The sequence below is a fragment of the Cryphonectria parasitica genome (assembly GCF_011745365.1).
Source record: "Cryphonectria parasitica EP155 unplaced genomic scaffold M406scaffold_6, whole genome shotgun sequence".
NCBI lineage: Eukaryota > Fungi > Ascomycota > Sordariomycetes > Diaporthales > Cryphonectriaceae > Cryphonectria > Cryphonectria parasitica.
This window is the reverse complement of record NW_024468914.1, coordinates 3,228,621-3,256,412: the sequence shown is the minus strand read 5'-3', so window position 1 is coordinate 3,256,412 and position 27,792 is coordinate 3,228,621. Positions and strand designations below refer to the sequence as shown.

The window sequence follows — 27,792 nt, the reverse complement described above, 5'->3', positions numbered from 1 at the left end:
GATATCACAGATTGACTTTCATAATTTCAGCCGTTGACTCTGCAATTCAAAGAACTGTTGAAATTGAAGTAAGCACTAGATTTAGCTGTAAGCATTGGCAGCATAGGCTCCATATGTTTCCAGCGTCTATCTAGAAAAGATAAGCTGCTTTATACGACCTGAACTACAAATCTTGTTGTTTATCAACGGACACTTGATTTTAGTTGTTGCTGGTCACACGTTGAACGAGACGCATGTGATGAGCATATGATGAGACATTGATTCGTGGACCGCTACCAACACCAAAGGATCAGGAACTACCAAGCCCTTTCTTATCATTGTCTCTGCAGCCACTGGACTACTTGTATGTAACACCTGATAAGTCTAGCTTCATGCGCAAGGCCGAGGGTCAAACAGAGAAAGAGAGGATGCTAGCGGCATGCTTAGACGCCACCAACCCGACTCCCACACGATCGACAATTGACGGCGCCTGCTCAGGTGATCGGTACACAATTGGGTCGATGACGTCTTCAATTGGCCTCGTACAGCCTATGATGTCAAAAGAGAATTGATATTTATGTTTTGCCTTTGATCTGAATCCCGAGATAAAATCTATGTGAGGTTGCAGAAGTCATGGCGCCGAGAGTGATCGATGCGCACAATCCAATGCAACTTACAATCGCTTTTCAAGACATATTACGTTTCATTTGCGGGTAGACAAAGACTAGGGGCGCCATGCTCCAAAATTAACCCACCTCACGAGAACATGTAGGGCCCACATGGGTGCCCTTATACTACCATGGCACGTTGCCGAGGCAGTCTCAGGAGCCAAAACCTTATCAAACGTTAAATGCAATCTTGTTCATTTCACTTAGCGAGAACCTGTTCAAGCCATGGCCTTCGATGGCCCAGACCTATGGAACCTCGCTAGTACGATTCAATTGCATTGCAACTCACCCAACTCCCAACACTGTGGTTCGCAGGTTAGATCCTGTGTGACGGCGGGACCGAAGTAACAAAAGATGAGTGGAAGACACCCAACCAGCCATCCACACGAGACCATTTCTTCGGCGCTTCTTTCCCAAAACCATGCTGCATCCTCCGTTTGCTTTACGATATGGCTGCCTGGATTTGCCACTAGATCTTCGCTCTGAAATACTATTCTTGCATCCGCTTGGCCGATTCAGCTAGCAACACCAACGTTTCGACTACGCGCAGACTATCAAGACGCTTGTTTGCGAATCATTCTCATCTAGGCAGGTGTGGATTTTTCAATGTTAGCCGTTATCTTCAGAGGCGCCGCCAAGATTCGGGCCAAGACTACTTGTATCGTAGCTAAGTTTTTTGTTCTGGCGCTAGAACCTTCAGCCTTGTCTTCCATTTGCCATTGAATTGCTTGATTGGAAGCTAGACTGACGGGCATGGCCCTGGAGACAACAAGTTAAACTCTTAGTGTCGACTGCCTTCCCATGCAAGAGCATCCCGCGACAAGCGTTGGAGGGATGTATGGGTTCAGCCAAAGTGGGGAGGGATCGTGGGTTTGGCCAGAGCAATCATGCCTCGAAATCCGTCAATCAGGGTCTTTCTTATCGAAAGTTTGCCTTTACTTGGCAACGGATTGCCACGCCTAAATGGAACTAGACTGGCCATGTTCTTGCCGGGGTCCAGGACGCCACGATGTTTATCATGGTCGGTGCAGCGTACGGGCAGGTCTGAGGCCAGGCTCTGAAATAGAGTCGCTGCACCCACCTTGGCTGGACCATCGCGTGACTGGTTTCTCCTTGGTTCCAGCAACCTCTTCCCCAAGGCCTGTGGTTCTTCTCCCACCGCGAAGATGCCTTTCAACCTGCGCAAGCCGTTTGTGCGGCGCACTACGGACCATCCTGTTATTGAGGAGCAGGACCCTGCGACCACCGCCGGGCCTCAGTACGATGCCGATGGCAAAGCCGTTCCCAACGTCGATCAGGATGCTCAGGAGGACGATGTTGCTATCGCCTCTAGCGTTGATCAGCTGAAGAAGTTCAAGAAGGCCCATCAGTGGGATTACAACTTGGACTACGAGACGATTGTACGTTGACCTATAAACTATGTATTCCTCTTTTGCATCTCTAGCTATTCTCTCGCGGGGTTGGGCTTGGCTCTGGCGCGCACACACTTGAGGGAGTGGCTTGCGCCTCAACGGTTCTTGGTGTGGAGAAGTCTTGAGACTGTGCCAGCGCTTTCCGCTTGGCTTTTCACTTGGCTTTTTTCCTCCAGGCCGTTTTGGTGTGGAGTGATTCGCTTGGCGCAGATTGAGAGGGAGAGAGAGAAAGAGATTCTCGGATACTTGGTATACTGATACTCGTTATAGGATGCTGCCAACAAAATTGCCGATTCCGATGATGTCGAAAAGAAGGCCAACTTCGAGCAAGAGCTCCTGGAGGAGAACTCTCCCTACTTTGAAGTGAGAGCTGCAGTTCGCAACTATGATGAGGAGATGCCAGCCAACACAATCCGAGCCTGGGTCATCGGAATGATTGCCACGACTGTTGTATCTGCTGTCAACCTTCTGTTCTCTCTCCGCAATCCGTCCATCACCATCTACGTCTACGTCGTTCAGCTCCTTGCCTATCCAGTGGGATGTGGTATGGCCAGAGTAAGTATACGAATAATAACAATGCGATAATGTGACGACGAGGGCAATTGCTGACAGTCTCACAAAGGTCCTGCCGAACCGCGAGTTCAACACCTTTGGGGTGAAATGGAACCTGAACCCTGGCCCCTTCAACATCAAGGAGCATGCCGTCATTGTCATGATGTCCAACGTCTCCATCCAGGGAGGTGTCGCCTATGCCACCGATGTGCTGCTCGCCCAGCAGGTCATGTACAAGCAAAACTTCGGCTGGGGTTTCCAGATGCTCTTGGTCCTCACGACGCAGTGTCTCGGGTTTGGCATGGCCGGCATTGTCCGGCGGTTCCTGATCTGGCCGGCTGCCATGATCTGGCCCCAGACGCTGGCCAACACAACACTGATGTACACACTCCACGACCACACACCGGCCAACCCTGCTGAAACCAACGGCTGGAGCATTGGACGATACCGCTACTTCCTGTATGTCTTCGCGGGCAGCTTCGTGTGGTATTGGTTCCCTGGATTCATAGCCCAGGGTCTGTCTTACTTTGACTGGATCTGCTGGATCGCGCCCAACAACATGGTTGTGAACCAGATCTTTGGAAATGTTGCTGGTTTCGGACTCGTAAGTCAAGGCCGATGAAAGAGACCTCTTTTGGTCCGAGAAGTAATAGATGCTGACTGCTTCGGTTCAAATATAGCTTCCCATCACGTTCGACTGGACCATCATTACGGCCTTTGTAGGCAGCCCATTGCCCTACCCCCTCTTCTCTATCATCAACACACTCATCGGCGTGATCATCTTCTTCCTTGTCGCCGGCCTTGGTGTTTTCTATACCAATACTTGGTGGACGCAGTATCTGCCTATTGCAAGCGTAGGTTTTCCCTCCATGTTCCTTTTCCACTCTACGAATTGCAGGCCATTTGACTGACAGCGGAACCAGACCCATTCGTTCGACAACACTGGCGCCAAGTATGATGTGGCGCGCATCTTGACCCCCCAGCTGGAGCTTGATGTCGCTCAGTACAAGTCGTACTCGCCCATTTTCCTGGGAACGTTCTTCTCCCTGACCTATGGCGTTTCCTTTGGAGCTCTCTCCGCCGTTATTGTGCACACCATCATCTTCCACGGCGCCGAGATTCTCGAGCGTGGCAAGCTGGCCCGCAACCAGGACGCCGATGTCCACCTGAAGATGATGAAGAAGTACGTGGACACGCCGAACTGGTGGTACTACGCCCTCTTCGTTATCCTTTTCGCCATGTCCCTGGTCACTGTCCTGTACTGGGACACCCACCTGACCTGGTGGGCAATGATCATCGCCATGATCATCTCCATTGTTTTCCTGGTGCCTATTGGCATGGTTCAGGGTATCACCAACACGCAGCTTGGCCTCAACGTCCTCACGGAATTCATCGTCGGCTACATGCTCCCCGGCAGGCCCCTCGCCATGATGTTGTTCAAGACGTACGGGTACATCACCATGGCCCAGGCTCTCTATTTCCTGCAAGACATGAAGCTCGGCCACTACCTCAAGGTTCCGGTAGGCAATGACTGAACTCATCCTCTTCAAGATCATGAACTACATCTTCGCAGTAAAACAGCATGCTGACATTCTTTTTTTTTTCCCTTTCTTATTTAGCCTCGTGTTACCTTCACCGCCCAGGTGTCGGCCTGCCTCTGGTCCTGCATCGTCCAGGTTGCCGTCTTCAACTGGGCCCTCGGCTCCATCGACGGCATCTGCGACTCTGACCAGCCCAACGGCTACACTTGCCCCGGCGCCAGCGTCTTCTACACGGCCTCAGTCGTTTGGGGCGTGGTCGGACCCGGCCGCGTCTTTGGCGCAGGCAGTATCTACTCGGGCCTGCAGTGGTACTGGCTTCTGGGCGCCATCCTCCCTGTCCTCACCTGGTTCGCCGCGCGCCGCTTCCCCAGCAGCCCGATCCGCTACCTACACTGGCCTCTCATCTTTGGCGGCTCCGGCCAGATCCCTCCCGCGACCGTGTACATCTACCTGTGCTGGAGCGCCGTGGGTATCTTCTTCAACGGCTTCCTGAAGAGAAGGTTCAAGGGCTGGTGGGCCAAGTACAACTATGTCACGTCCGCCGGTCTCGACACGGGCCTGTACATCTCCACCCTGGTCATCTTCTTTGCGCTGGTCCTGCCGCAGAAGGTCAATGCCCCGCAATGGTTCATGAACCCGCGTGCGGATGGCAACCCCAACATCACCAATGCGTTCAATAACCTGGACAGCAATGGTGCTGCTATCCCTCTTGCTGTCGCTGATGGAGAGACGTTTGGGCCTGCTACCTGGTGATGAGACCAGCTCTTAGAGTATTGGAGCCGTGTCTCATTTGCTAGGCCAGTCCTGCGCTGTCCTTGCTAGTGAGTCTTGGGGAGGGGGGTGAAAAGGGAGGGGGGTTCGTGAGGCGAAGGGTCTTGGGAGAGGATGAATAGATATATAAAACCATATGCAATACTCGTGGGCTCAAGTATATGTAAATTTGCCCAGCCTCAATCTTTAAATCTATTAGTACATACTAAGTAACTACGCACCACGTGATAGTAATGGCAAACCTAAGCTATACTTTCTATCCTGAAATTCTTCGCGAGACTGTCTTCACGGAAATATCATCTGTGTTTCGCATGGTGAAGCCATACTCTCAGCGCCAATCGTGTTGTTCAACCCTTCACAAGGTACTCATTGTGCAGGGTTAGCATCGTACAGCCTTCCTGCTTAACTTGTTGCAACGTTATCATAGTACAGCCTTGGCAATTCTCTTCATTTCTTTTTCTCTTTCTTTCTGATCTAAAATTACCTCGGTTCTCGGCTCGCTGGATGCCTCGTCGGCATCTGGGGGAACATCAGCCGAGTACGGCCAGGAAACTAGACTCTCTCTATGGCATCTGTGAACAACACAAGAGTGCCGGTTAGGACCCGCAACAAACGTCGTGCACCACAGACGTAGATAACAGACTTGTGCTAAACCATTCAGAGTAAGAACTCTGCCAAGAAGTCCTTCAGGCAACAGCTCGAAGATTTTAAGGTAATTACTGCTGGCATGCTTCTCTGTTGAATTGACCGTTGCTCAGCTTTCCATACCTTGCAACAAATGAGGAAAGCTGGAAATTGTAGCTACATGTTCTGGCTTGAGCTAGGTATCACAGCCTTTGAGTGGCAGCTAGCAATCAGTATTTGGTCCATGCATGTAAACAGAAACACAATCAAGGCAGTAAAGTGACTTAAGAGCCTCTTGTCAAACACATTGCTGGTAGACGGGGATCCAGTCAAGCGCCTCCTTTCTATCCAACAGTTTGTCTTCGCACCAAATAAACCAGCTTCTCCACCTTCACGAAGATCATATTCGGTCTCATGCTGTGTAGTTGTCAACCATTCAGCATCAGTCTCTGAAAATCTAACCCCTCTCTGGAAGATAGCATCTTGTAATAGATCCTGTACTCAAAGTCCGTCACTTGGGCAATGCACAAAAACTCTCAAGTGTCTAGACACGTCTATGAGGCTGCAGGAATGGCTGCAATGGCTGAAGGCGGTGTGACTTGCTATGGCGTACTGTAGCCTGGTAGTAGCCCATTAACCAAATAGGGTATTTGTCAGCCGTGTGGATCAGCCTCATGGGTGGCTCAGCATATACTCTCCATGTCGTGTCTCACCAAAATTACAAGTTCTTGCTGACCATGTGAAATGTATGTCTCAAGGCGTACGAATCAAAGAGAGGTCCTAGAAAGATACACTACAGATCCACAAAGCTCTCTGCAATTTCATCTTCATATCTGAAGAGTTCACTGCGCCATGATTTGCAACATTCTTCCAAGATTCTATCAAGACAAAAGTATGTTGTAACTATACTCTAGAGCATTCCAATAATGTGAAACATCAAGGTTGTCATCAAAGAAAGGAGTTCTTGTATAGAATATGCTGGAAGCTCATGGGACACGTCCAACAGCCATGCACGACACCTTATCCCCGGTCACCACTAGAAGTGACCTTTTGCATGCATGAAAAAAACTGTAGAATGCTCCGGATATGCACATTGAGATGGCTGGTCTCATCCTCCATATGACTGCTTGTGTATTGTTGCATAGTTGCATTTTTATTGTGATCATTGTGGAACAATGCTCTGGGTAAAAAATATCTGCATTCATTATACTCATGCCTTGCCAGTGGCTCACAGACTAGACCGGGAGTTTCTATTTGTCGCCTACCTTGAATATATGAAGTGACTTCAGCCCGCCTCATTGAACAAACAAATCCTTAGTCCTTTCTATTCCCAACTACACCTCAACCGTCAACTTCAATCTCAAACTACGCAATTTCGTCACCGCCATCATGGACGCCACCAACACCAACAACACCGCTGACCTTGATGACAGAATTGCTGGCCTCCAGTAAGGCATTTGCTCCCTTGCTATGATGGTCTGCGCCTTGGTGGACTAACAAGATGAACAGGCTTTTCTTGTCGGGCGATTCCGCCGACTCCATGGTCATCTGCGGCCAGGATGGCCAGGTCTGGGACACTCACCGTGCCATCCTTCAGCGGTGCCCCTACTTCCGTGCAGCCCTGTCGCCGGTCTTCAAGGTGAGGGGGGTCTCTCATCTATTATGCAATGATCCACTAAGACTGACCAGAGCTTTGTATAGGAGGGCCAAACCGGCATCATCCTCTTCAACGATATCGGCTCCAAGGAGATCAGTATCGTGCTGAAGTTTATCTACTCTGGAAGTAAGTTTTCTTGGGAAGCTTTCCTGCTCAACAGGAGGTTGCAGTCGGTAATTACACATACTGACCAGTTCGTCGTAGTTGTCAACATCAACTACGCTGAGCACAGCTCCGCCATGATCACCTGCAACAAGATTGCCCACGCTGCCGACTACTTCGAGCTGGACACCCTGAAGTATCACGGACTGGGAATCCTGAAGGCTTACTTTGGCGCCCAGCTCGCCGCCATCTGTCAGGGTCTCCCCGTCTGGACTCCCTACGTCCCCAATCTCAACTTCAAGGCTCTCTGTGTGGCCAAGTACCAGGAGCTTGTGCGTGTTGGCTTCGAGGACTGCCTGTGTGCCGCAGTCCGCCACGCCTACCAGCAGTCGTTCGACGTTGAGGCAATCTGTCATGCCTACGTCGATTTTGTTTGCGCCGCCAGAATGCACACATTCCGCAGCAAGAAGGTCCATCGCCTGGCCAAGGAGGTGTCCTCCTTCGGCAGTGATATTCTCAAGGCCATGAAGTGGGGTGACGGACATGATGCCTTGGATGCCGGCAAGGTGCTACAGCTTTGGGCCGCCCTCGATGATTTGGCCGCTGATAACGTCTAAGAGTAATAACTTACCTACACGGGCCAAGGGACCCCATCTCGAAGAGATTCTCGGCGTCCTCACTAGTTTCCTCTTCCGTTTTCGACGATAAACAGGCTTCGTCAGTCAATGGTTTGCGTCATGGGGGATCGAAACGTGGATCGAGCGTTGGATCCCGGGATAAAGGAAGAGGGTGTGGCTGGTTCCCAAGGACTTTCGTTTCTTATTTTACATCATGGTAACTAGGATACCTAGTTGACATATTGAAACCATGCTGATTTGTTGTGAATATTCCTCGCGACAGCACACTACTTGGTTCTCTGCAATCTCTTCCTAATTGCCCACATATCACGATTTCGGAGTTTCATGAACTTCAGCCCGCCCCTCCTCGTGATCGTCGCATTCTCGGGCGCTGGGTTACTAACCTCCTGTCGCCCATCACGACACTCTTCAACAACTCTTCTCTGCTTTCCCATTCAATCAACTCTTAGTCAACTGCTTCCTCTCCGAAGAAGGGCAAGGACAAACAGCAGGATCTAGTTACATCCCTATGAGTAGATATGCCCTGACACCACTATCACGAGCCTCATCATACTTGCAGGTAAAGGTACGGGGACGAATTCACGGAAGACATCTGCATTACCCATACAAGACCTCAATTTCGGGCACTCGTGGACTTAATGAAGGGCACATCACGCTTGTGGACATGCCTGGCGATGTTGCTACTATCTGTTTCATGGCCATCGTCTCTCTACACCAGATCCATAAGCAGTCCTGCATCTCTACCACCTCCACAGGATTATCTTTACGCGAGTTACCATGACACGGCGAAACAAATATCTTCGCGACATCGGCGCAATCAATGCGTCAGGTGGATTAACAACATCGCCGCTCTCCAGAATTCCTGTATATTACCACTAACGATGGATCAAGTCAAGATGCCTGAACTCCGTTGATACATGACAACCCTCATGATCGCCAATGAAGTAGCAGGTATCTCGGGCGCATATCGACTCTGGCTTTTATGCTTTTCCGCAATCAACGAACCTGGGCCAAATCATCATCAAGTCATCCTGTCACAACTCCCTTGAGAACTAAGATTTCTCAAGGCAGCGATGTCTACTATGCTATATAATGAATGGCTGAATTGATTGAATTCTATCGCTGGTACAGATGCGGCTTCTGTCGACGTGGACCTGCCAAAGGAAGATGCTATAGATCTAGAGCAATCATGCATGCAAAAACGCCCAGGTCCTAGGCTCTCGTCATTCTCAATCCCAAAACTTGGGTCAGGATCAAAAGCGCAATGCTGTCAGTACCAACAGCTCACCACTAGAGCCAAGTATCATGTTCAGGCGGTTCCCTCAGTCCTTGCGAGGATCAAACACCTCCCACTTGGGAAGGCCATCATCGCCCATGTTCTTCTCCTTGTCGGAACAGCGCGCGCACTGAGCCTGGCCGTACGTCACCTCACGGCTCTTGGGGTTGACAAAAGCAATGCCGCCCGTCTCCTTCAGGTTCTTCAAGCCGCAGCCGCACTCCCAGCATAGGCCCTTCTTGCCCGCCAGGGTGGAGGGGGGCTTCGCGACCAAGTTCTTCATCCACTTGCTCTTGGCACCGCCCTTGCGCTCGGTCAGCAGGACAACCTTGGCGAAGGAGGGCACGACGTCGCCGTCCAGGAACAGCTCCAGCTCGGGCTCGCGGAGGAGGACCTCCTTGCCGGCGATGAAGAAGTCGACGAGCATCTGGAAGGGGCGCAGGCGCTCGTCGCGGGTGCCTCGGCGGTGGGCGTCCGCAGCAGCCTCGATGCCCGACAGGAAGTTGGTGACGAAGTTGTTGCAGCGCAGGCGGTCCTGGATCTCGCTGCGGCCGTTGGAGAGGGTGGCGTGGGACAGGCGATAGTCGCAGATCATCTTGAGGGCTGCAGAGAGGTAGTTGCCCAGCTCGTTGGTGGCGAAGTCGGCCATGCCTGTGACGGCGAAGTCGTGGCCGAGGTTGTAGATGCGGACGCAGGAGACGGGAAAGGAGGGCTCATCGTCCGACTTGGGATCGATCTCTGGTCGTGGAAGAAATGTCAGCGAAATGAAGCCAGGAAGAAAGAAGGAAGGAAGGTAAGAGGACAAACCGCCAGCGTAGATAAAGATGAGAACCATTTCGACTTCGACACAGGTGTGGGTAGGGACAACTAGGACAGGGACGGCGCTGTGCTCCTTTGTATCCTTCAAATGGAAAGAGATAGAAGTCAGCCACATGATTCTATGACAGTCCATGGTTGTAATAGACAAGCGCACCTGGTTGTGCTTGAGCTCCTCAAGCTTCTCCTTGAAAAAGCCTGAGCGGGCAGCTAGGATGGCGCGGTGGCAGGGGAACTCGCGGTTTCCACAGCAGACTCGAACATCAGAGTGAGCGCCTGACTTCAGAAGCCTGCAAGGGGACTCAGGTCAGTGAACCATCCATAGCTTCATGCTTGACATGTACAAAAACTTACTCGAGATCGCAGTTGCCAAATGTGGCCTTTGGGTCTATAATCTCAATGGCTTGTTGGGCCTCAGGGGCCTGAGACTCTCGCTTTGGATGGCGAGGCGTCATGGTCTGTGGTGGGGATGAATGAACCTGCTGCTTGATTTCTTGTCTCGAAAGGACTTTGTTGCGCAAAGACATGATTCAGTGTAGGAGGATGTAGTACCGAGGCTGGTGTTGAGAAGCGAGTTGTTTGTAGGATGGATGGAGAGGTTGAAAGTGAAAGGCAAGGGAAAGGCATCCTCCAAAATGAAGGACCTCAGAACTTTGTCTGTGACAAGAGGGGGGAGAAAGAGACAGGATCCATAACAGGGTATCGGACAAGCTGGTGGGAACGAATTGTCCTGTTCAGTAGCGAGTGTATATCAGCTGTGCTTCTGCTGGGTTATCAAAATTGACAGGGGAAGAATGATGAAGAAAACGAGGTAGTCTACAGGCTGGATGGGTAGGTAGGAAGTGAAGAAATACTGATGAATAAGCAGTACAGATGATGCTATCAGGTCACAGCCTGCCGAGGGGAGACCTGGGCTTTTTTGTCTTTTTTAAACCCCCCCCCCCCCCAAAGTGAAGTGAAAAGAGGTGACATTTTCAGCCAGAGCATTTGACAAAGCCTCCTTTCTTTCCATGAACATTTGCCAAGTTAGCTGTATGCTGACTCAGAGTACGACAGCCGAGTCTGAAGACCTGTCACGGACAATACGAACCATGGCAAAGACAAGTACCTTCTCATAGATTTCAAGAACATTTGTCTTGGAAAAGAACGTGGGGAATCGCATCTTGGCTCGTCCCATCTTTGTCAACAGAAGAGGATGTCACAAAGATTGATCCACCAAAAAGGGCATAGTATTTAGGACTTTGTTGAGATGAAATTTACATAGCTTGTGAGAAGAAAGGAAACCACTCCTCAGGTGGTACCCAGCGAACAAAAAAGGTACCTCAGTGACAATGTCATGTTAATTGCTATCTAGAGTTGTTTTGCTCCCCTGATCGATCTCCTCTTTGCCCCAAAAGTGGCAAACCTCAAAGTCTTGCCAAACTTGATGATTCCCAACATAGAACCAACGACCTTGGGACCTGTCCAACTTCAGCCATCAACACATGTCTGGTATGGTCCTCCTCTTTTCGGTTTTAGGTGGTGTTTAAACAAGTTGTAGGTCTTGCAGGAAACTGTGTTACTGAGATAGGAAACTGACCTAAGCGTTAACTTTCCCTTGTATCAATTGTCTATATATTGGTCTACATTCTTAAATGATCATAAGTCTAAGGAAAGTCCCACCTATCTCTACAGCCCTGAACCTTCTAGTGTACTCAACAGACAACCCCTGCTTCCCAATTCTTCATTCTTTCCTGCCCGTAGCTAATTTCCATACACATCTTCGTAAACCCATCTACTTCGTCCGGCATAGCCAAAGAGAACAAAATCTCGGTATGCCTGCCATCCATGACCCAGAGATCTTTCCCTGTGACGATCTCTGCCCAGGCATAACGAGACCCAGCATCCCACAGCCCTTGTCTCGCCGTGAGCAGCATACCTGCAGAACAGGAGGCCCAGCCTCTTCTGAGAGCATTGTATGTAGCGTGCAGACCTTCCACCGTGACCCAGGTGCGCCGGAGAGACTCGGTGAATATCCAAGCCTGCCATACAATCTCCTCTTGTGATTCAGAACAGGACGCTACCTGCTCGGACGTGAACAGATCTTTTATACCCAACCCCAGCACGTTAATGATCGCATAGGTGTTGTTGCCCCCGCTTCCCGACAGCAATGATGAGGCGAATCGCAGGCTCTCCATCATCTGTTGTATCCATGCTTCCAGGGTATCGATGCGCTTTTCTGCCTTGGCTCGCAGGTGGATGTCTCCGTCTAGCAGTCCGATGATCTGGTATGTTAAAAGCGAGTGGATCCTGGACAGGTGTCCAAATGTGTCGAGGCTGCTCGTGGTGTTGTGCTTCCCTTCGTCCGTAAGCAGCTGGTCGGCCCGATCGTCCAGGGTACGGAACACGGCATCCTCGGTCTCGTCCGTCCGAGCCAAATAAAGCGCGAGGGAGCCTTGTGCGTCTTGTACACATCGGGGTCTGCGAAACATGTAGAGTTGCTTATGGATAAAGTTGGTTGCGCCCTTGTAGACCCAGTCGGCGAGGTTGGCCTGAATAGTTTTGTGAAACCGCTTCAGGACTGCGTTGCTGTATGGGGGAACATTCTGCGGCTCGGCTGGGGCGGCAAGCAAGCCCATGATGTCCTTGGCGTGTGGAGATAGAAACCAGTCGCAGCTGCGATGTCGAGATGGTGCGGACGGTGGTCTGGCCAGCTGGATTTCGGTGTTGCAGGCAGTAAAGGGCACGTCGAAGTCGGGAAGAGGACAGAGGCCGCTCGGATCCCACAGATCAGGCGTGCCAAGAAGTGTTGGTGATGATATCTCATCACTTGTATGATTTCTCAGAGCTGCTGGTGACGTCGTCGTTTGTGATTCACATGTCGATGGCGAGTCTTCTTGCAGGAGAACGAACGAGCCGGGTCGAGCCAGAGGATATGAGCACTCGAGATTCCGCGAAGCGCACCGGTGACATCGTGGCTTTTCCTTGCCGCATTTGCGTTTTGATTTGGCACAAGACTCGCAGGCTTTTGTCTCCAGTACGATACTCATCACCATCATGAGAAGATAACCTGGAAAGTCGCCAGAGTCTATTGGGAACAAGGCGATGTCATACGTAGAAAGAGACCAGAGTAAGTCGAGGCAATCCGGCCCGGGCGGGCCTGGAAAAGGGCTAATGTCGACCCTGACAGTGCCGACGTTTCCAAGCGGAAGCTAACCATACTCGGGTAGCGTCCGCAACCCTATTTAGTGCAGGGTACAGCCTCTGGCTTCAGCCTTCATCCTCGGACCTTGCCGATGAACACATCACATTTGAGCATCTTGTTTCAAATATCATTGCTGGGAACTGATTACAAAACTTCCCTTCATACACACCATGGTGTTGCTTGATCCCAAATGTCCAAGTGGCCATGTGCTACGTTCAAATATTGCTTGTTGCCTTGATATCGTTGAAACTACGTCCCCTTGTCTTGTTTTCTTGTTGAAGGTAAGACTACTTGGGGTACGGAGCAATTAGGACTCCGTAATTGAGCTGACTATCACTTGCTTCATCGAGACATCATCGACGATGACGGGGCCAATCTCCAACCCGGGTTGCCCCAGCTTAGGTGTGAGACACAGGCTACGCGTCTTCATCACTTCCAACCCGCGTTTCCCAAAGTATCTCTCACCTTCGAAGCTCCATTGGACATTCCCACCCACCCACTGCCCCACGCCTTTCATGTAAGACTTTACTTCCTCATCGAAGAGGCCGCCACATCGAGAGAGCTGCGAGAAGAGCTCGTTGAAGCGGTCCGTCATGGTGGAGTGCAGTCGGCCCGCCCAGTTGACTGCGCTCTGGACGTCCATGCCCTGCTCGGCCATGACAATCGTAACAAGGTTATGTTGATCGTCTCCCACAGCTTGCTCCTTGTCAAAAGACAAGACATCCTAGATTATGTCAGCGTCTGGTTGGGACCATGGCATGCTTTTCATTACTCAGTTGGGCTTACGTTGGCAATGATTGTTAGGTCGACAGCCAAGTCCAGCAATTCTTGGAAGGCGGGATCCTCGAGTACCAAGTCTGGGATGGACTTGTCCATCTCAAGCATGTCAAAGGAGGACAGGACGCCAATCGTCTTGCGCCGGAGCTCAAGATAACTAGGCAGGTCGCGAATGTGTGACTTGTCTCTGTCCTCGGCCTGTTCAGCAGTGCCGTGCAGGTAGTCTTGTATATTTTTCAAGAATCGGCTTCGGAATGTCGGCGTCGACATGGAGCATACTCGAACCCAGAATCTGGAACAGGCCACGGTCAGCATGCATGTCTGCTCAGCGCCGATCAGTGTTCATGGACTTACTGTCGAGCCACTTCGCCGCCAATGGATTCCCCCGTCGGTCGAGGCTTCTCCGGGTGATGGAAGGCGTCCATGATCACATCCACCTATGCCCAGACCTCCTCTGGGAGTGACTTGTCCGAGTGTTCGTCGAAGATGAAGAAGAAGTTCATAAGGTCGTTTGCGCATCGGAGCTGGTCTAGTTATTGGAGGTTTATCAGCACCGAGTACGGTCAGCAGGAAGAAGTGCAATTCAATGGAACATACCTCGCGTCACAGATGGATATAATAGTCCTGTCAAGAGGTCTTTGTATTCTATCAGCAACCGTGTCGTCGAAAACGTATGCAGGAAGATCTGTCCTTACTGAAATTGCACTTATCGAAGGACTTCTGCGCCTCGGGGCTAAAAGCCCCAAAGCTCGTGGCCCATTCGATGGATTCTTGTCTGATATCCTCAGTATGAGGATTCATTTCTCGGGGCCACATCCATCTGCCCTGGAAAACAGGAAGATGGATCACAGAGGACATCATAGTTGCGCGACTCGAGTTCTTGCGTGAGGACGACTTCCAGGCATTCAATGGAAGGAGAAAGACGACGGAAGTTCAGGAGGCGAGGCGGATCAAGGAGAAGAGGGCTCCTGGCCCAGTATTTCTACAAATAAGGAGAGCCCGGGGCCTCGTGCTGGCCAGCCTTCTCGACTATACCTCCGCTCATAGACCGATGGGCACCCTGTGCGTATCACCCCATGAGGGTTAAGAGCAGCAACACCATGTGTGGCCCTATCAAGCCGCAAGGCACTGAGATAACCGGACTACTACTATCGTCTTGTATCAGGTTCGCTAAGCCTCAAGGCAGGTGTTGTGCATTAGCAAGTCCACCTCATAGTCCACAACCACCTCCTTTCTCCGCGCGTCACATCTTGATGCAGTAGCGAGCTGAGAACAGCTGAAAGAAGGAGACCGGTCAAGTCTCGACTGCAGACTCCACGAACCCCTCTCAGGGTCTCTGAACAGTTCAGATTACAATTACGAAGCCTTTGACGCGCTAACGCACAAGCTGATAGCGAGTATCATGGCGAAAGTTTATGTCTCTTTGTCGTTCTGTCTCGCCATCTCATTTCTATGCAATGAACTCCAGCTGATGCAGTAGTGTAAAAGGTGATAGATCACAAAGCCAATAGGCACATGCAGGTAGGTACTTTTTCTCTTCCCAATCACCTTCGAGAACTCGACAACCAACCTGCATGGAAAAGAGGATCGGCCCGGTTCTGTTACGGGTCCTTGTCGGTATACGGGAGAGCCTCCCCGAACACAGAATGTAACTATGCGAAAGTTAAAAATGCCCGTTGGTACAGGGGGGTTTGCCATCGTCGTCTTCTTTGGGATGAGATGGCGTTATTTTACTCGTGCTTCCTCGAGGCCCCCTCTTGGCACGATAGCAAAGGGAATGCATTTCTCCGATGTAATCCCAAGTAAATTACGACAACGCACTTGGATAATACCAGGTTCAGCTTGGACCAATCCGCTTCGTCTAAAGGTGTGGCAAGTTCTTTTCCATTCTGCTGCCGAGTGGCTATGGATGCCGGAAGCCCCTCCCCAGCTCTGATTGACCATTTGAACTTTGTACGCATTGCGCGGCCCACTTCATATGCAGGAGACTGAATTCAGAAAACCTGTTCATAGCGACAAGACGAGCCGAGCTCGCCACGCTTGTCGGTTAGGACAGCCCCTTGAACATCCGGTGGTCCTTTTAAACTCTGCCTGTTGTAGCAGGTGATACTCACCCCTATTCCCTGGCTAGATTTCGTGGAGCCCACGGCATCTCCCTCTATATTTTTATGCTGTCTTGCCCAAGAAATCGACATCTCGATATTTCAGAGTGTCATTTCCACACAAATCCTCCATCCCAGCCCTATCAGCATGACCGAGGTGGTATCGATTTCTAGACTCGGGGAAGTCATGCCAAAGCTGATGTTGAGACTCGAAGCAAATGACCTCCAGAACCTCGGGGTCACGCCCTGGTTCTCCTACAACACCACTTTGCCAAAGCGCCCGCTGCCCAGCCTCTCCGAGCGACCCCATTTCAAGACGGAACGCCTCCTCGTGCGGCCCATTGGCCCAGACGATCTCGATGCATTCTACGAGCTTCGAAAGTGTGCAGAGACACAGGAACACTCCAAAACACGGGGCAGGCCTGACTGGAACAAGGAGGAGACTGAGAAGGCCATCGAGGCGCTTGTATCTCAAGCGCGCACCCATTGGTATTTTGGTGCCTTTCTCCTCTCGACTGGAGAGATGATCGGCGAGGGTGGCTTGCCAGACTGCACTATCATGTCTACATCTAACTCTGGATGGCCCGAAGCTGAGTTTCTAATCAAGCCACAATACTGGCGGCAGGGCTATGGAAGCGAGATGTTCAAGCCAATTATTGACTCCTGTGAGTGAACCTTCCTTTCTCCTACCACGCACGCACGTGTCTTGGTTTTTGTAAAAGCACCTGAAGTCGCAAGAAGAGAAAGGAAATCAGTCCTTGTGCTTTCGCAAGAGTATTCTAACATCTTCCAGGGTGGGCTCTCCCTCGAGAGAAGAGACGTCTCCAGATCATTCCAGCTTTAGCCCAAGGAGCGGAAGCAGGCTCCAAGGTGCCCGAGAGTCTTGTCTTTCAATGGGAGGAACGCAATGCTCGGGCGCGCCATTTCTTCGCCAAGATGCTCGCGCAGGTCCCAGCTACTGCCGAGGGAAGCTTTGAGAGCTGTGATACACGAGAAGGCAGAGAAGGGACTATTGTGAAGTGGGCAGGCACACTGGTTGTCAGCCCCGAGGCATAGGGCCCTGGAGCTTTTGCCTGTACTATAAGATACGGGATATTACATACTAGCGTTCAGAAATACGGCGCATGGGGTCAAGGGAACTCGGCAGATTGTGTTAAATAGGACGGAAGGCTTGGGTACGGATGGTTTTCATAGGCATGCACAGCACGTTGGAGCCCAAGAGAAGGATACGGCAACTCTGGTATATTTTTCTGGTTATCATGACTGCAAGGCACGGTATTTCTAGTGGAATCAAGCTCGAGGAGCATAACTAGATATTAATAAGACTTATTCCCAGTCTACTTGAGGCGTTCCATTATTTTCATACTGACAAGGCACTTCTAGAGTCTCCTACTTCTTTCTGCCTTGTTGGACTAGGCTTGGGACGACCCGACCTGTAACGAAGCTTGGAAGCCTTACCAGACGCCAGGAAATACCAAAGCATGTGACCATGGCGAGACTGCCATGTCTGCTTAGGGGCATACCAGACTCGATAATTTCGGAAGATAGGAAAACCTATGATGCCCGTTCCCTTTGCACAGGAACACCCTCGCCCGGCGTCCAAGCATTCCAGCTCTACTTTGTTCTTAAAGTGGATGCACACGTGCGCTCTATGAAGGTATTAGGAGAATTCAGAAGCAATAAGTCAAAGGGGGGGGTTTTGGGCCGGGGTAGTTTTGGGCCACCCTGGCCACCCTCACCGCCTCTTCAACCCCCTTTAGTTTGATAGCTATTACTCAACCAATTTTGATCCAAACAACTTCATCTTTCCAGCAAACCTTTATCTGACTGTTATGAAGCCCTATTCCGAGTTTGAGCTAGCCCAGGCCGTTGAGGCTGTCAGAAAAGGCAAGTCTCAGCGGCAAGCCTCGAGGGAATGGGGTATTCCAAGGAGTACTCTTCAGGCTCGCCTAGAAGGAGGGGAATCGCATAAAACAGCCCACGAAAACCAGCAAAGGCTCTCTATTGATCAGGAAAGAAGACTAGCCGAATGGATCCTGATTCAAGAAAGCCTAGGCGTTCCACCAAGCCATTCAGAACTCAAATACTTTGCTCAGCAGATCCTCGAGGTCCAGGGAGACTCTCAGGCCCTCGGGGTGCAATGGACTCAGGCTTTTTTGAAGAGAAATCCAGAGATAAAGGTCAGGAAGACTCGCCGCATTGCCTCTGAACGAACGAATGGGGCTACAACAGAGGTAATACGGCTTTGGTTTCGTCTTTTCAATCTTCCTCATATCCAAGCTATTAAGCCAGCTAATAGATGGAATATGGATGAAGCTGGCCTGATGGAGGGCCAAGGAACAAATGGATTAGTCCTCGGAGGCTCCTCTTCGCGTTCAATTCAAAGGAAAGACCCTGGATCAAAAGCCTGGACTTCTTTCCTCGAGTGTATCTCAGCTACAGGTGCCTACCTCTTCCCTCTGGTGATTTTCAAGGGCCAAACGGTACAACAACAGTGGTTTCCTCTTGATTTGGAGCCTTTTGATGATTGGAAGTTTACAGCTACGCAAAACGGATGGACAAACGATAAAATGGCAGTTGAATGGCTGAAAGAGATCTTCATTCCTCATAGCCAGCCAGCAGACCCCTCAGAAGCCAGGCTGTTAGTCCTGGATGGCCATGGCAGCCATAAAACGGACGAGTTTATGTGGCTTTGCTTCCAAAACAATATCCTGCTTATTTACTTGCCTCCTCATACCTCTCACGTTCTTCAACCCCTCGATCTAGGGGTCTTTTCATCTCTCAAACGGGCATACAGAAAGAAAGTCAGCAATATGGGCCAATGGGGCGATTCAACTATCGCAGGCAAGCGTTTATTCCTCAGCAACTATCGTCTAGCTCAACTGGAAGGCCTTTCAAGCCAGAATATTAGATCTGGATGGAAAGCAACTGGTCTGTGGCCTCTCAGACCCTCAAAAGCCCTCTTGAGCCCTCTTCTCCTCGAGAACAGTCAACCAAGCCGTCAGACCCAGTCCAATTCAGGCTCAGCACAATCAACAGCACCTCGTCTTTCCCCAAAAGCCTCCTCAAGCCAGCCAGTCCTCTTTTCAACTCCTCGAAAGGCTAAACAGCTATACTATCAGCTGCTAGAGAATCAGCAACAACTTCGAACGGAACCAGGCCGCCGTATGCTATTCAAGAAGATAAAAAAGGCTTATGGGAAGAGGGACCTCGAGTTTGCCAAGGCATTGGAGGAAAATAAAGCGTTGAAAAGGCAGATTGAGGCTCTGAGGCCTAGTAAAAGAAGAAAGGTTGATATGGATCCGAATTCGAAGTTTGCAGGGATTGAGGATATACAGAGAGCTCAAAACGCGGCTAATCGCCACGAGGATAGTCTGAATGAAGAGAGCGATGTCGAATTACCTACTGATGAGGAGGATTGCATCGTGGTGGGTGAATAGAATAGATAAACAGTATATATATATATGGGTGTGTGTATTTGACGAGGGTGGCCAGGGTGGCCCAAAACTACCCCGGCCCAAAACCCCCCCCTTTGACTTAATGCTTTGGTAGAGACCAGCAAGGGCTTGTACTATACTTGGGCTGTGGGTCTTGATGAGGAACAAAGCTGGGTACTCTTCGGCTGGTTCCGAGGTTTGTGATGTTCTTAATTGGGCGTCAGACCATGACCATGGAGCCAATTTCAAAGACGTTGGGTTGAACGGGGGAGTGGGGTTGTTGAGTCAAGTGGCCGCCATAATGTGGCTTCCAGGTAGAGATGGTTCAAGCGATACAGCAAGAGCACTCGTTGCTTCAAGATGGAAGTATGGGTCGAACAACACCAAGATAAATCATAGAATCGAGTTATCATGAGCCTGGTTTTTTAGTATTTGACAGTAGTGGAAGAGCTTCCTTAATATACAATCTATTCCTGGAATAATACTCTCGGGCGTCTCAGAACCAATTTCTCGGTCCGCTCCCCAGACGACCTTCCTGTCACACTCAGCCTCGCGATGCTGCCTGATAGTCGAGGACATCGAAATGTGTATTGAGACTGGCGTCGAGCCCCTGAATCAGCTGCTCAATACCACAATTTAACGGTCGAAAGCGAATACGCACGTCCAATTTCGGGAAGTACCCAAGAAGTTGTCGGTGACTCTTCGTTCTCAAGCTGAAAACCATGCGGTGGCTGCCTACCCACAGAGCTGAAATGGCCAAGAGCGGTACGAATCCCTCAAGTACTGTGAAAAGGGATGATGATTACGTACACCTCATCAAGATCCTTATGAAAGATAATAAATCATATCAAAGGAGAGGCTGCTCGCTGATGGGAATTTAATATTCATAGTAACTCTTGTCCAGCCTACTTCGCCCCTCCATCACTGGGTCTGCATCACACAGGTCGCACTGGATTCCCCTCCAACACAGCCTATTCAAATATATGTAAGTCATTGTCAGGCCACCACGAGCGCAGTGTCCAGAGCACACGCACCCATGGGCAAGGCGGTGCAACGAGCGAGATATGAGACGGAAATGTTTCCGCGGCGTCGGTGCTGGAGTCGAAGCAGGGCAATATCTAGGATCTTGACCGCCCCAGAGCCCTCACAGCAGTCACATCGACGATCAGACTGTCTTTGACCTCTGGTGTGTTGTAGTGTGCGTGAGAATCACCCGCCGCCGTGACTTGTGGTTGTCGTTGGGGCGTCCGGCTCAAGTGGGGACCGGGCATTGACCTGCCTTGCGCTGCCTTTAGGGTGAAAAACTACTGCAGAGGATATCCTAGTCGGCCCTCAGGGCAGGCTCAGGGCATGCTCACATGATGGGGCGGCGCACCAGAAGAGAAGAGAGAAGGCGTCTACGTCCTGGCCACGATGCAGGCAGGCAGGCCGGCCAAACCCAGTCAGCCCTGCCCAGCCACCCAGCCGACCCCAGCCCAAGGCCGTGCGGACGACTGCAAAGGAGGGGAGCCTACACATAGCAAGCCCTCTCTTTCTCCAGCCCTTCGAACACCACTACTAGCAGCCCACCTTTGCCGTCATGGAGATTATAATCGAAGGCTGGTGGGCCATGAAGATGCCGGGAAAGGACAGGGACTGGCACCGCGAAGCAAAAAGCGGTGAGGGTTAGTACCAGAAACTAAAGGTAATATCGAGACGGGACATAAGCCAAAGATGATAAGGTTCGTGCGACCCGGCCACCTTTCAGACCTTCTTTCGGGAACGATGTCACTCGTGAAAGCGGTCCGGATTTCAGGTGGGGCCGAGGTTACCGGATCCAGTACGACCATATCATGAAACCTTGGACCGCGATGACTAGGAAGCCAACGAGGGGGACGGAGGTGGTTGTTGAATCTTCAAATAAAATCTGACTTGAATAGCGGTAGCCGAGTCCTCCTTACCATACACTTGTACGTAGTCCGCTCTTTGCATGCAAGCGAGGCCTGCAGGGGGCAAGTGTGTATACAGGACGAAAAGAAAACAGAACAAGAGGGGGGCCACGAGGGAAACGGAGGAGGGGAGGAGAACATGTGCCACCCTTGGGCGTTTGTGCGTCTGTACAAAGTATGGGGTATGGAATGGGCGTCTGTGTAGGTCTGCTGAGTGGCTGGATGTGAAACAGGAACAGATGAGGCCTGCCATCAGCAAGCGAAGGGGGGCGCGGGACGGCGACGATCGAAACATCGGCTCGGCTCCAGTCCGCCGGGGCCGACGTGCAGTAGAAGAAGAACTTATCAGATCAGATGCGACGCCTTTCTCAATTCCCTCCCAAATCTCATCAACCGAAATCTCGAGATGTGAAACATGGCAACATCATAGGAGAGGCGGGGTTGGTGGAGCATATAACTCTATACAATACCACAGTGATATCCAGGTAACTCGTATCTCGTATGCGTCGGAAATGCCACAGCATAAACAGTTGTGAATCCAAGCTCGCTAGTGATGCAGCGCGGCCAGCACCGGAAAAGACTGAGCGCCTTGTTGGGGTTAGCTGGCAATCGTATCGGTGGTCAGAAGGGCCATCATGCAGCGAGGTCGTGGGAGTAGAGAGGAGGGAGGAGGAGGGAGAAGGAAGAGATCGAGGCATCACAAAGCCGGTCAGGTTGTCCAAAGCCACTCCGCGGTGAGGTTGTCATTGGCGCATCTAGGCCGCGGGTGCGTGTGTACATGCGTCACTGGTATGTTTCGAATAGATACACAGATGTGCCGCTCCTATCACGGCGGCGTGCGGCTTTATACAGCTGGACCAGTGGCATAGACTCGGAATATGCCGTTGAAGGGTCCCGGACGCGGACGATATGCTTGGATGGCGGCGCGTGTGACGGGTTGCAGCTCGGCACCTGCAGATCATTCACTGCAGGTGGCGCGCTCAGGTGGGTGACGATCCTTTTGAGCCATGATACCCTGCGCTGCAGTGGCACGCTGCCAACGTTGATGTTCAGCACGCCAAAGTCTCGATGCTGGTTCAGGTGGCCCGATAAGAAATCCTGGGCGGTGGCTGGTGGCGCCCAGCAAAAGCCTGCTCGAGGGCAACGGAACCTAGCCGACATCAAGCAACGGCCGCAACAACACTCTACTCTGCTCAGGTTCTACCCTGCCCTCGATCTCCTCATCCTTGGGCCAGGAGCTTCGTCCACGAGCGAGACCCAGCTAAAGCTGAGAGGTGCACTGCCAGCTGTCCCACGGCATACTTTTGGTCTAAGAGTATTCAATGATGGCCAGGCCAGGCAATAACCATGCTCAGGATGTCTCTACAGGCGCGGCTGAGCTACCATATTCGGTCCTTATAGAGAGATGGTGTGTTGCGGACACTGTAGTAGTAGCAGTTACTCGTTGATGCGAACCATATTGATACTAGTCCTAGTCGCAAACGCTTGTTTGCCGATTCCGCAAACGTCAACCATTTTTGAGGCGAGTAATGGAAATGTCACCAGCGAATCGGTAAATAAGTACCTAGGTAAGGTTCGAATTTAAATTGGTGGTCAAGTGACAAGTCACTACCATGGTAATGATGGCCCTTCCAGATTCCAGGTTCCGAGTATGCCCTTCGCGTTAATGGTAAGACGGCTAGTCTTCTCGGCCTCTGCTGTTCGTTTCTGTTGCTGGCCACATTCAGGTGCTACTACTGTAGTAGCAGTAGTTCTGGCCATAGCCGACCGTTATGGGCGAAGTTTGCGATGAGGAGAAATTCCAAGGCCCTCGAAATTCAAGATAGCCAGGCATCCACGCCAGTGACCCTCCACGCGATGGGATCATCCTTGATCACAGAACCCAGTGATATCAGATCAGCGCACAGATAGCGCCGGGTTAGATCGCCAGCACCAGGTGCGCCGCGATGGGATTCGACCGTCAGCGACACCATAGCAAGGAACACTTGACTAGCGAGTTGTGCCTGAATGCAGACCGGCGCTTCGCTAGACCAGTAATGTTAATGCAAGATGGCGATGGAGCCAAGCTGTCGGGACCGAACCTGGGACAGATGAACGTGATCTGTGCACACTCGCAGCGAGGAGGTGGATCTTTTTGTTGGAACTGGTCGAGAGATGGTGCAAACTCAACAACAGTTTAGCTGTCAAATCATACTTTGTGTGCTGGCGACTGTGCCCATCCCGTTGACCTCTGTGTAGATGCTTTCATGAGGGTTCTTTCGAACAGCATTTCGTCCGGCTGCTTGACACTGGGGCAAGTGAAAGTGTGTGAGTGTGTGTCGGGTGGTCATGGGTCTTGAGCCCAAACAGAGCCAGGCGTGTAGTTGGTCCGTCAGACCAACCACACCACCTCCCTCCGGCACGATGCAAGGCACAGACGAGCCCAGCTCGGTAGCCTTGCTTCTCGACGCGAGCGTGCACTGGGGCCAAGTAAGGTGTTGTGGGTTGGGGGGGAGCGAAGTCCAAGTATCATGGTACAATTGAGTGTGGATCATCTATTGGGTGCTTTGTTGGGAGGTAAGGTGATGCGGCGTTTTCAGTCAGGAACCCGCACAACCGCAGGAGCAGAAGCCAAGCCGTTCGCGCATGAAACAAGACATGTACAGTGTTACCTGTAAAGATGCGCCAACGTGACTGATTCCTTTTTGCCCCTTCTCGGAAAGTCGAAACATTCTGGCTCGTATCTGCTCGCGGGTGGATACTACCACGTTGACTTGTTCAAGGCAGGTGAGCCATCATGTTGCACCGGGAAAACGAGGAGAGGGGGTCGAGAATGGAAGGTCAGGTGGAGGTGCGAAAAATGTCTGCCCTCTCTCAGCTTGGGATGATTGAGCCATTGCAGGCAAGCGCGGCGATGAAGCATTGATAGTCTGAATGGACATGTGGGGCCTAATACGGTATAACGGGTAAATAGTCATCATCATAGTTGTTTGTGAGGCGGGCTCATGCACATACTGTGTCCGTCGATGTAGCAAGGTATGCACTGCCCGCCTTGTCGTCGGCAGATGACGACCCCCACAGCATCCTAGCTAATATACCTGTCGTCTATAGCGTTATAGCCTGTCCATGAAGGGCAGTGATAATAAAATCATTGCGGTATTGGTGTACATGAGAACGAGGAGAGGTGTGACGCGCGTACAGTGTCAGATTGGTGGTTTGAAGCTTGAGAAAAACGAGTTGAGTGATGCGTGCCGCTGACCTAACGGACTTATCGCTAGTTGGGGATGAGGCGCTGCCAAGGCGACCTGGTAAGGTGAGCACAGACCAACGCTTAAATTCAACACTGATCTTCCAGTGGGTGACAAGGACGCAAGGGGAACCTACAGCTGTTTCCGTCGCCCATAGCACTGCCTCGCTAGTGCTGGCACCAGGGGAGTCCAGGCCCTGAAATCACCCTAGGTCCCTGCAACCTGCTGTAGCACCGGCCTTAAGCTCAAACCCCTGTCCCGTCGAGGCTGGCCTGACCCCAGGGATCTGCCTACTTCAGATCCCCAAAGCTACCCCAACCCTCAATATGCTTGTGTGCCTCCATGTGCAGAATGAAGGAAAAAGTATCACCAACCCGGTCCTCGTCCACGTCGCATCACGTCTTGCTCCTCACACAACGGTTTCTCCTTGCCTGCCACTGACCGCAGTACCAAATGAAATCTGCCGTCTTCACCCTCTTTTTGATTTTTTTCCCTTTTTTTCCCCGTCTTCGTTTTTTCCTTTCTAGAGAAATCAGCCAGCCACAATCTTCGGATGCTTGCAGTGATGATGGTGCAGTTGTGCGTGAATGCTCGCTTCTGGGCCACTATCTCGGGCGTGGACGGCAACAATGTGGGTGGATCTGTAGCCTCCGTCCTTAAGTGATGGACAAAGATACAGACAACGGACAGGCAGAGTGGTAGTTTGTACACTGCGCCGCCTTTGGAGCTATTGGTTCAGATTCCATCTACGGTACAGCCCATCTTACTGAGGGCCGCCACGGCACGCAGTAATGTCTGTACCTGGACGAACATACGCCATCGTGGGCGCCTTGCTCGCTAAGTTCGTCTCCCTACCATGCTACGTACCGCAGTACACGCACGTTACATGGTATGATCACCACCGCAACGACAGCATGTCACAAACTTGCCCATAAACAGCCTATCACAACGAAGTATTAGGACCATCCGTTATGCCCTAGGCATGTCAGCCTACGCCCTAGGAGGGGCCAAGCCCTGCTACACTGGACCCTCAAACGGTGGCAGCGATTTTGTTGCCGATGCCAGGGGGCCTGCCTGATCTTTTACGCGCATGCAATACGACCTTCTAAACTGTTGGTATAGCCCTACCACTGCAGCATATATACCGGCAGTCAGTTCCTCGGGGGAAGGAAGACGAATCGGGTCTGCTCGAGGGCCAAGAGGGAGACTGCGTCTGCCTGGTCCCCCTAGGTTGGTTATCCGCCTCGTTAGCCGAATCGCGCAGGCCAAACCCCGAATCACCGGATGGAGGATTGCCTTTTCCGGCTTCTGAACAGAGTTCGACGACATCTGACTCTCTCACCTCCCCTCCCCCTTGTTGGAGACAGCGGCAAAGACTGGTCCTCTAGCAGCAACAAGTGCAGTTATGTACTCGTCGTAGTAGTGTTGATAGAACAGACAGCCATACGCCACAGTTGTGCCAGACTGATCTGGTTTGTTCTGTATCCTGTCATGCTATCCCCGCTCGACCCACGGGTCCACAATCTCTTGGGCATCGTCTACTATGTACTGCGACTATGATGTGTCTGCTTTTGTTCTGGTCACTGTAAGTGTGTGTGTGTGTGTGTGCGCCCTGGGACAAGGCATCCTGTGCGTCTGGAGCTTCCGATCGCACAGCCCGCGATCCTCTCATGCTCTGCAGTCTCTTCGTCGTCATCTGGGTCTTCGGGCCAGACGAGATGCTCATTCTCCGGAACCAACCTGTTAGCCCCGTGCCAGCTGTCCCAGTACCTATTTCTGGCCCGCTGGCCCCTGGGGCTACCGAAACTTTGAGCATGACCCATTGACTCGCATTGACCACTCATGTGCCTGAGCCGAGAGACTTGGCTATGAACACCCCCCGGCCAGGAACTCTTTTTTTCCCCTTGTCCCTTTTTTCTTTCCTTTTTTTTTTCCTTTGCGCTGCACGTTACCCGGCTGCACGCAGCACGGCACGAACCAGACAACTCATCCTCGACCGTGCGTGAGTGGGCTTGACCCGATCAGGATCTGAACCCTCACAGTAGTTCCTGGATCATGGTGGAGAGGTCCTTTCTGCTACTAAACTACTGCTGCAACAAGGGTGCTGTTGTTGTGTTGTGTAATTACTCGTTCGTACGCCCTCCTGCAGCCAAGCGAGAAATCAGGTTGACACAAAGATCCTCCTCCGAGAGGGGACGACGAGGAGGGGCGCCAGCAGATCCCATGTCCAACACTCGCTCAACTCGGCATAAATCGAGGAAGGTCGAACAAGAGGCAGGGAGACCCTCTTTTACCTCGCAACCATAGTAAACTATCTTAACTAGTATTATGGAATGTCATATAGTATAGGATAGGGTCTTGAATGGTTATCGCTACATAGAGGATTTTTGGTAGGGGAAATGTTTGCCTTTCTTATAGGACCTACAACCCAGTACTTACGGTACGTACTACTCAGCTACGGTACAAAGTAGTGCACTAGGGTAGTGCGGTGTGCTCTTGGTATCTCAGGGCCAGCACCAGGGGCGAGCAGCGTCAGGGGCCAGCCCTGGAAGTTTCATCATCACCACCCGCCCATCTTTGCTGGATCAGCGCTGGCTCCCCTTAGCGAGGGGATTTGCATGCAGGGCACTAGGATGCGGCATCAGACCAGTGCGACATTGCCACAGGGCCGCTCTTTCCCCTGCCACCTTTTCTGTCCCCGCCTGTCCAATCTGATTTGGCAACAACGCACTCAACCGTCCTGGCCTCTTTTCCCCTTTCTTCCTCGCTTTCAAATATCATCGAACGGAGATCGACCTGGTTCCCCATCTGCTCTCCACCAACGCACACGTTCGGTTCATGTCGCTTGCCACCCTTCCCGACCATCGAGCCCCCCTGCCTATTCTAGCCAGTCTCTCTCTGTGTTGGTTGGCACGAGTCCATCGATCTGTCATTGTGGTTGAGGCGTCAAGATCCAAGGACGACAACTGAAAAGGCTGCAACCGGTAGGCCTCTATTTGAGGCATTTGGTGCTTGAGAAGGCTTGCACAACAACGCCGGCTTGTCGGCCCTGCTGCTTCGTTGTCCTGCTTCCCGTCTCGCCCCGGCCTGACGTATCGCCA

General features: G+C 51.6%; 8 protein-coding genes across 8 annotated transcripts; 4 read left to right on the top strand and 4 right to left on the bottom strand.

The window, feature by feature from the left end:
* Positions 1–1,813: 1,813 nt before the first annotated feature.
* Positions 1,814–4,905, top strand: M406DRAFT_51413 (uncharacterized protein; the record flags this gene model as incomplete). The annotated part of the gene is made up of 6 exons (XM_040924439.1): positions 1,814–2,047; positions 2,402–2,614; positions 2,682–3,215; positions 3,292–3,465; positions 3,535–4,131; positions 4,231–4,905. 6 exons carry the CDS (start codon positions 1,814–1,816, stop codon positions 4,903–4,905), a joined length of 2,427 nt encoding a protein of 808 aa, XP_040774803.1.
* A 2,031-nt stretch (positions 4,906–6,936) lies between these two features.
* On the top strand, positions 6,937–7,923 carry M406DRAFT_332288 (uncharacterized protein; the record flags this gene model as incomplete). Its single annotated transcript, XM_040920726.1, has 4 exons — positions 6,937–6,995; positions 7,057–7,186; positions 7,249–7,330; positions 7,409–7,923. 4 exons carry the CDS (start codon positions 6,937–6,939, stop codon positions 7,921–7,923), a joined length of 786 nt encoding a protein of 261 aa, XP_040774802.1.
* A 1,343-nt stretch (positions 7,924–9,266) lies between these two features.
* On the bottom strand, positions 9,267–10,563 carry M406DRAFT_75073 (uncharacterized protein; the record flags this gene model as incomplete). Its single annotated transcript, XM_040925792.1, has 3 exons — positions 9,267–10,121; positions 10,194–10,326; positions 10,391–10,563. 3 exons carry the CDS (start codon positions 10,561–10,563, stop codon positions 9,267–9,269), a joined length of 1,161 nt encoding a protein of 386 aa, XP_040774801.1.
* A 1,167-nt stretch (positions 10,564–11,730) lies between these two features.
* M406DRAFT_263066 (uncharacterized protein) lies at positions 11,731–13,065 on the bottom strand (the record flags this gene model as incomplete). Its single annotated transcript, XM_040917560.1, has 3 exons — positions 11,731–12,074; positions 12,129–12,632; positions 12,783–13,065. 3 exons carry the CDS (start codon positions 13,063–13,065, stop codon positions 11,731–11,733), a joined length of 1,131 nt encoding a protein of 376 aa, XP_040774800.1.
* A 462-nt stretch (positions 13,066–13,527) lies between these two features.
* Positions 13,528–14,422, bottom strand: M406DRAFT_262318 (terpenoid synthase; the record flags this gene model as incomplete). Its single annotated transcript, XM_040917502.1, has 3 exons — positions 13,528–13,944; positions 14,007–14,289; positions 14,352–14,422. The coding sequence occupies 3 exons, from the start codon at positions 14,420–14,422 to the stop codon at positions 13,528–13,530; spliced, it is 771 nt and encodes a 256-aa protein (XP_040774799.1).
* Positions 14,423–16,286: 1,864 nt separating this feature from the next.
* M406DRAFT_341246 (uncharacterized protein) lies at positions 16,287–17,155 on the top strand (the record flags this gene model as incomplete). Its single annotated transcript, XM_040921638.1, has 2 exons — positions 16,287–16,764; positions 16,893–17,155. 2 exons carry the CDS (start codon positions 16,287–16,289, stop codon positions 17,153–17,155), a joined length of 741 nt encoding a protein of 246 aa, XP_040774798.1.
* A 4,944-nt stretch (positions 17,156–22,099) lies between these two features.
* M406DRAFT_75069 (uncharacterized protein) lies at positions 22,100–22,809 on the top strand (the record flags this gene model as incomplete). Its single annotated transcript, XM_040925791.1, has 2 exons — positions 22,100–22,230; positions 22,269–22,809. The coding sequence occupies 2 exons, from the start codon at positions 22,100–22,102 to the stop codon at positions 22,807–22,809; spliced, it is 672 nt and encodes a 223-aa protein (XP_040774797.1).
* A 230-nt stretch (positions 22,810–23,039) lies between these two features.
* Positions 23,040–23,698, bottom strand: M406DRAFT_323338 (uncharacterized protein). Its single transcript, XM_040919760.1, has 2 exons — positions 23,546–23,698; positions 23,040–23,489 (listed from the first exon to the last, which is right to left on the bottom strand). The coding sequence occupies exon 2, from the start codon at positions 23,435–23,437 to the stop codon at positions 23,282–23,284; it is 156 nt and encodes a 51-aa protein (XP_040774796.1). The 5' UTR covers positions 23,438–23,489; positions 23,546–23,698; the 3' UTR covers positions 23,040–23,281.
* Between the last annotated feature and the right edge of the window lie 4,094 nt (positions 23,699–27,792).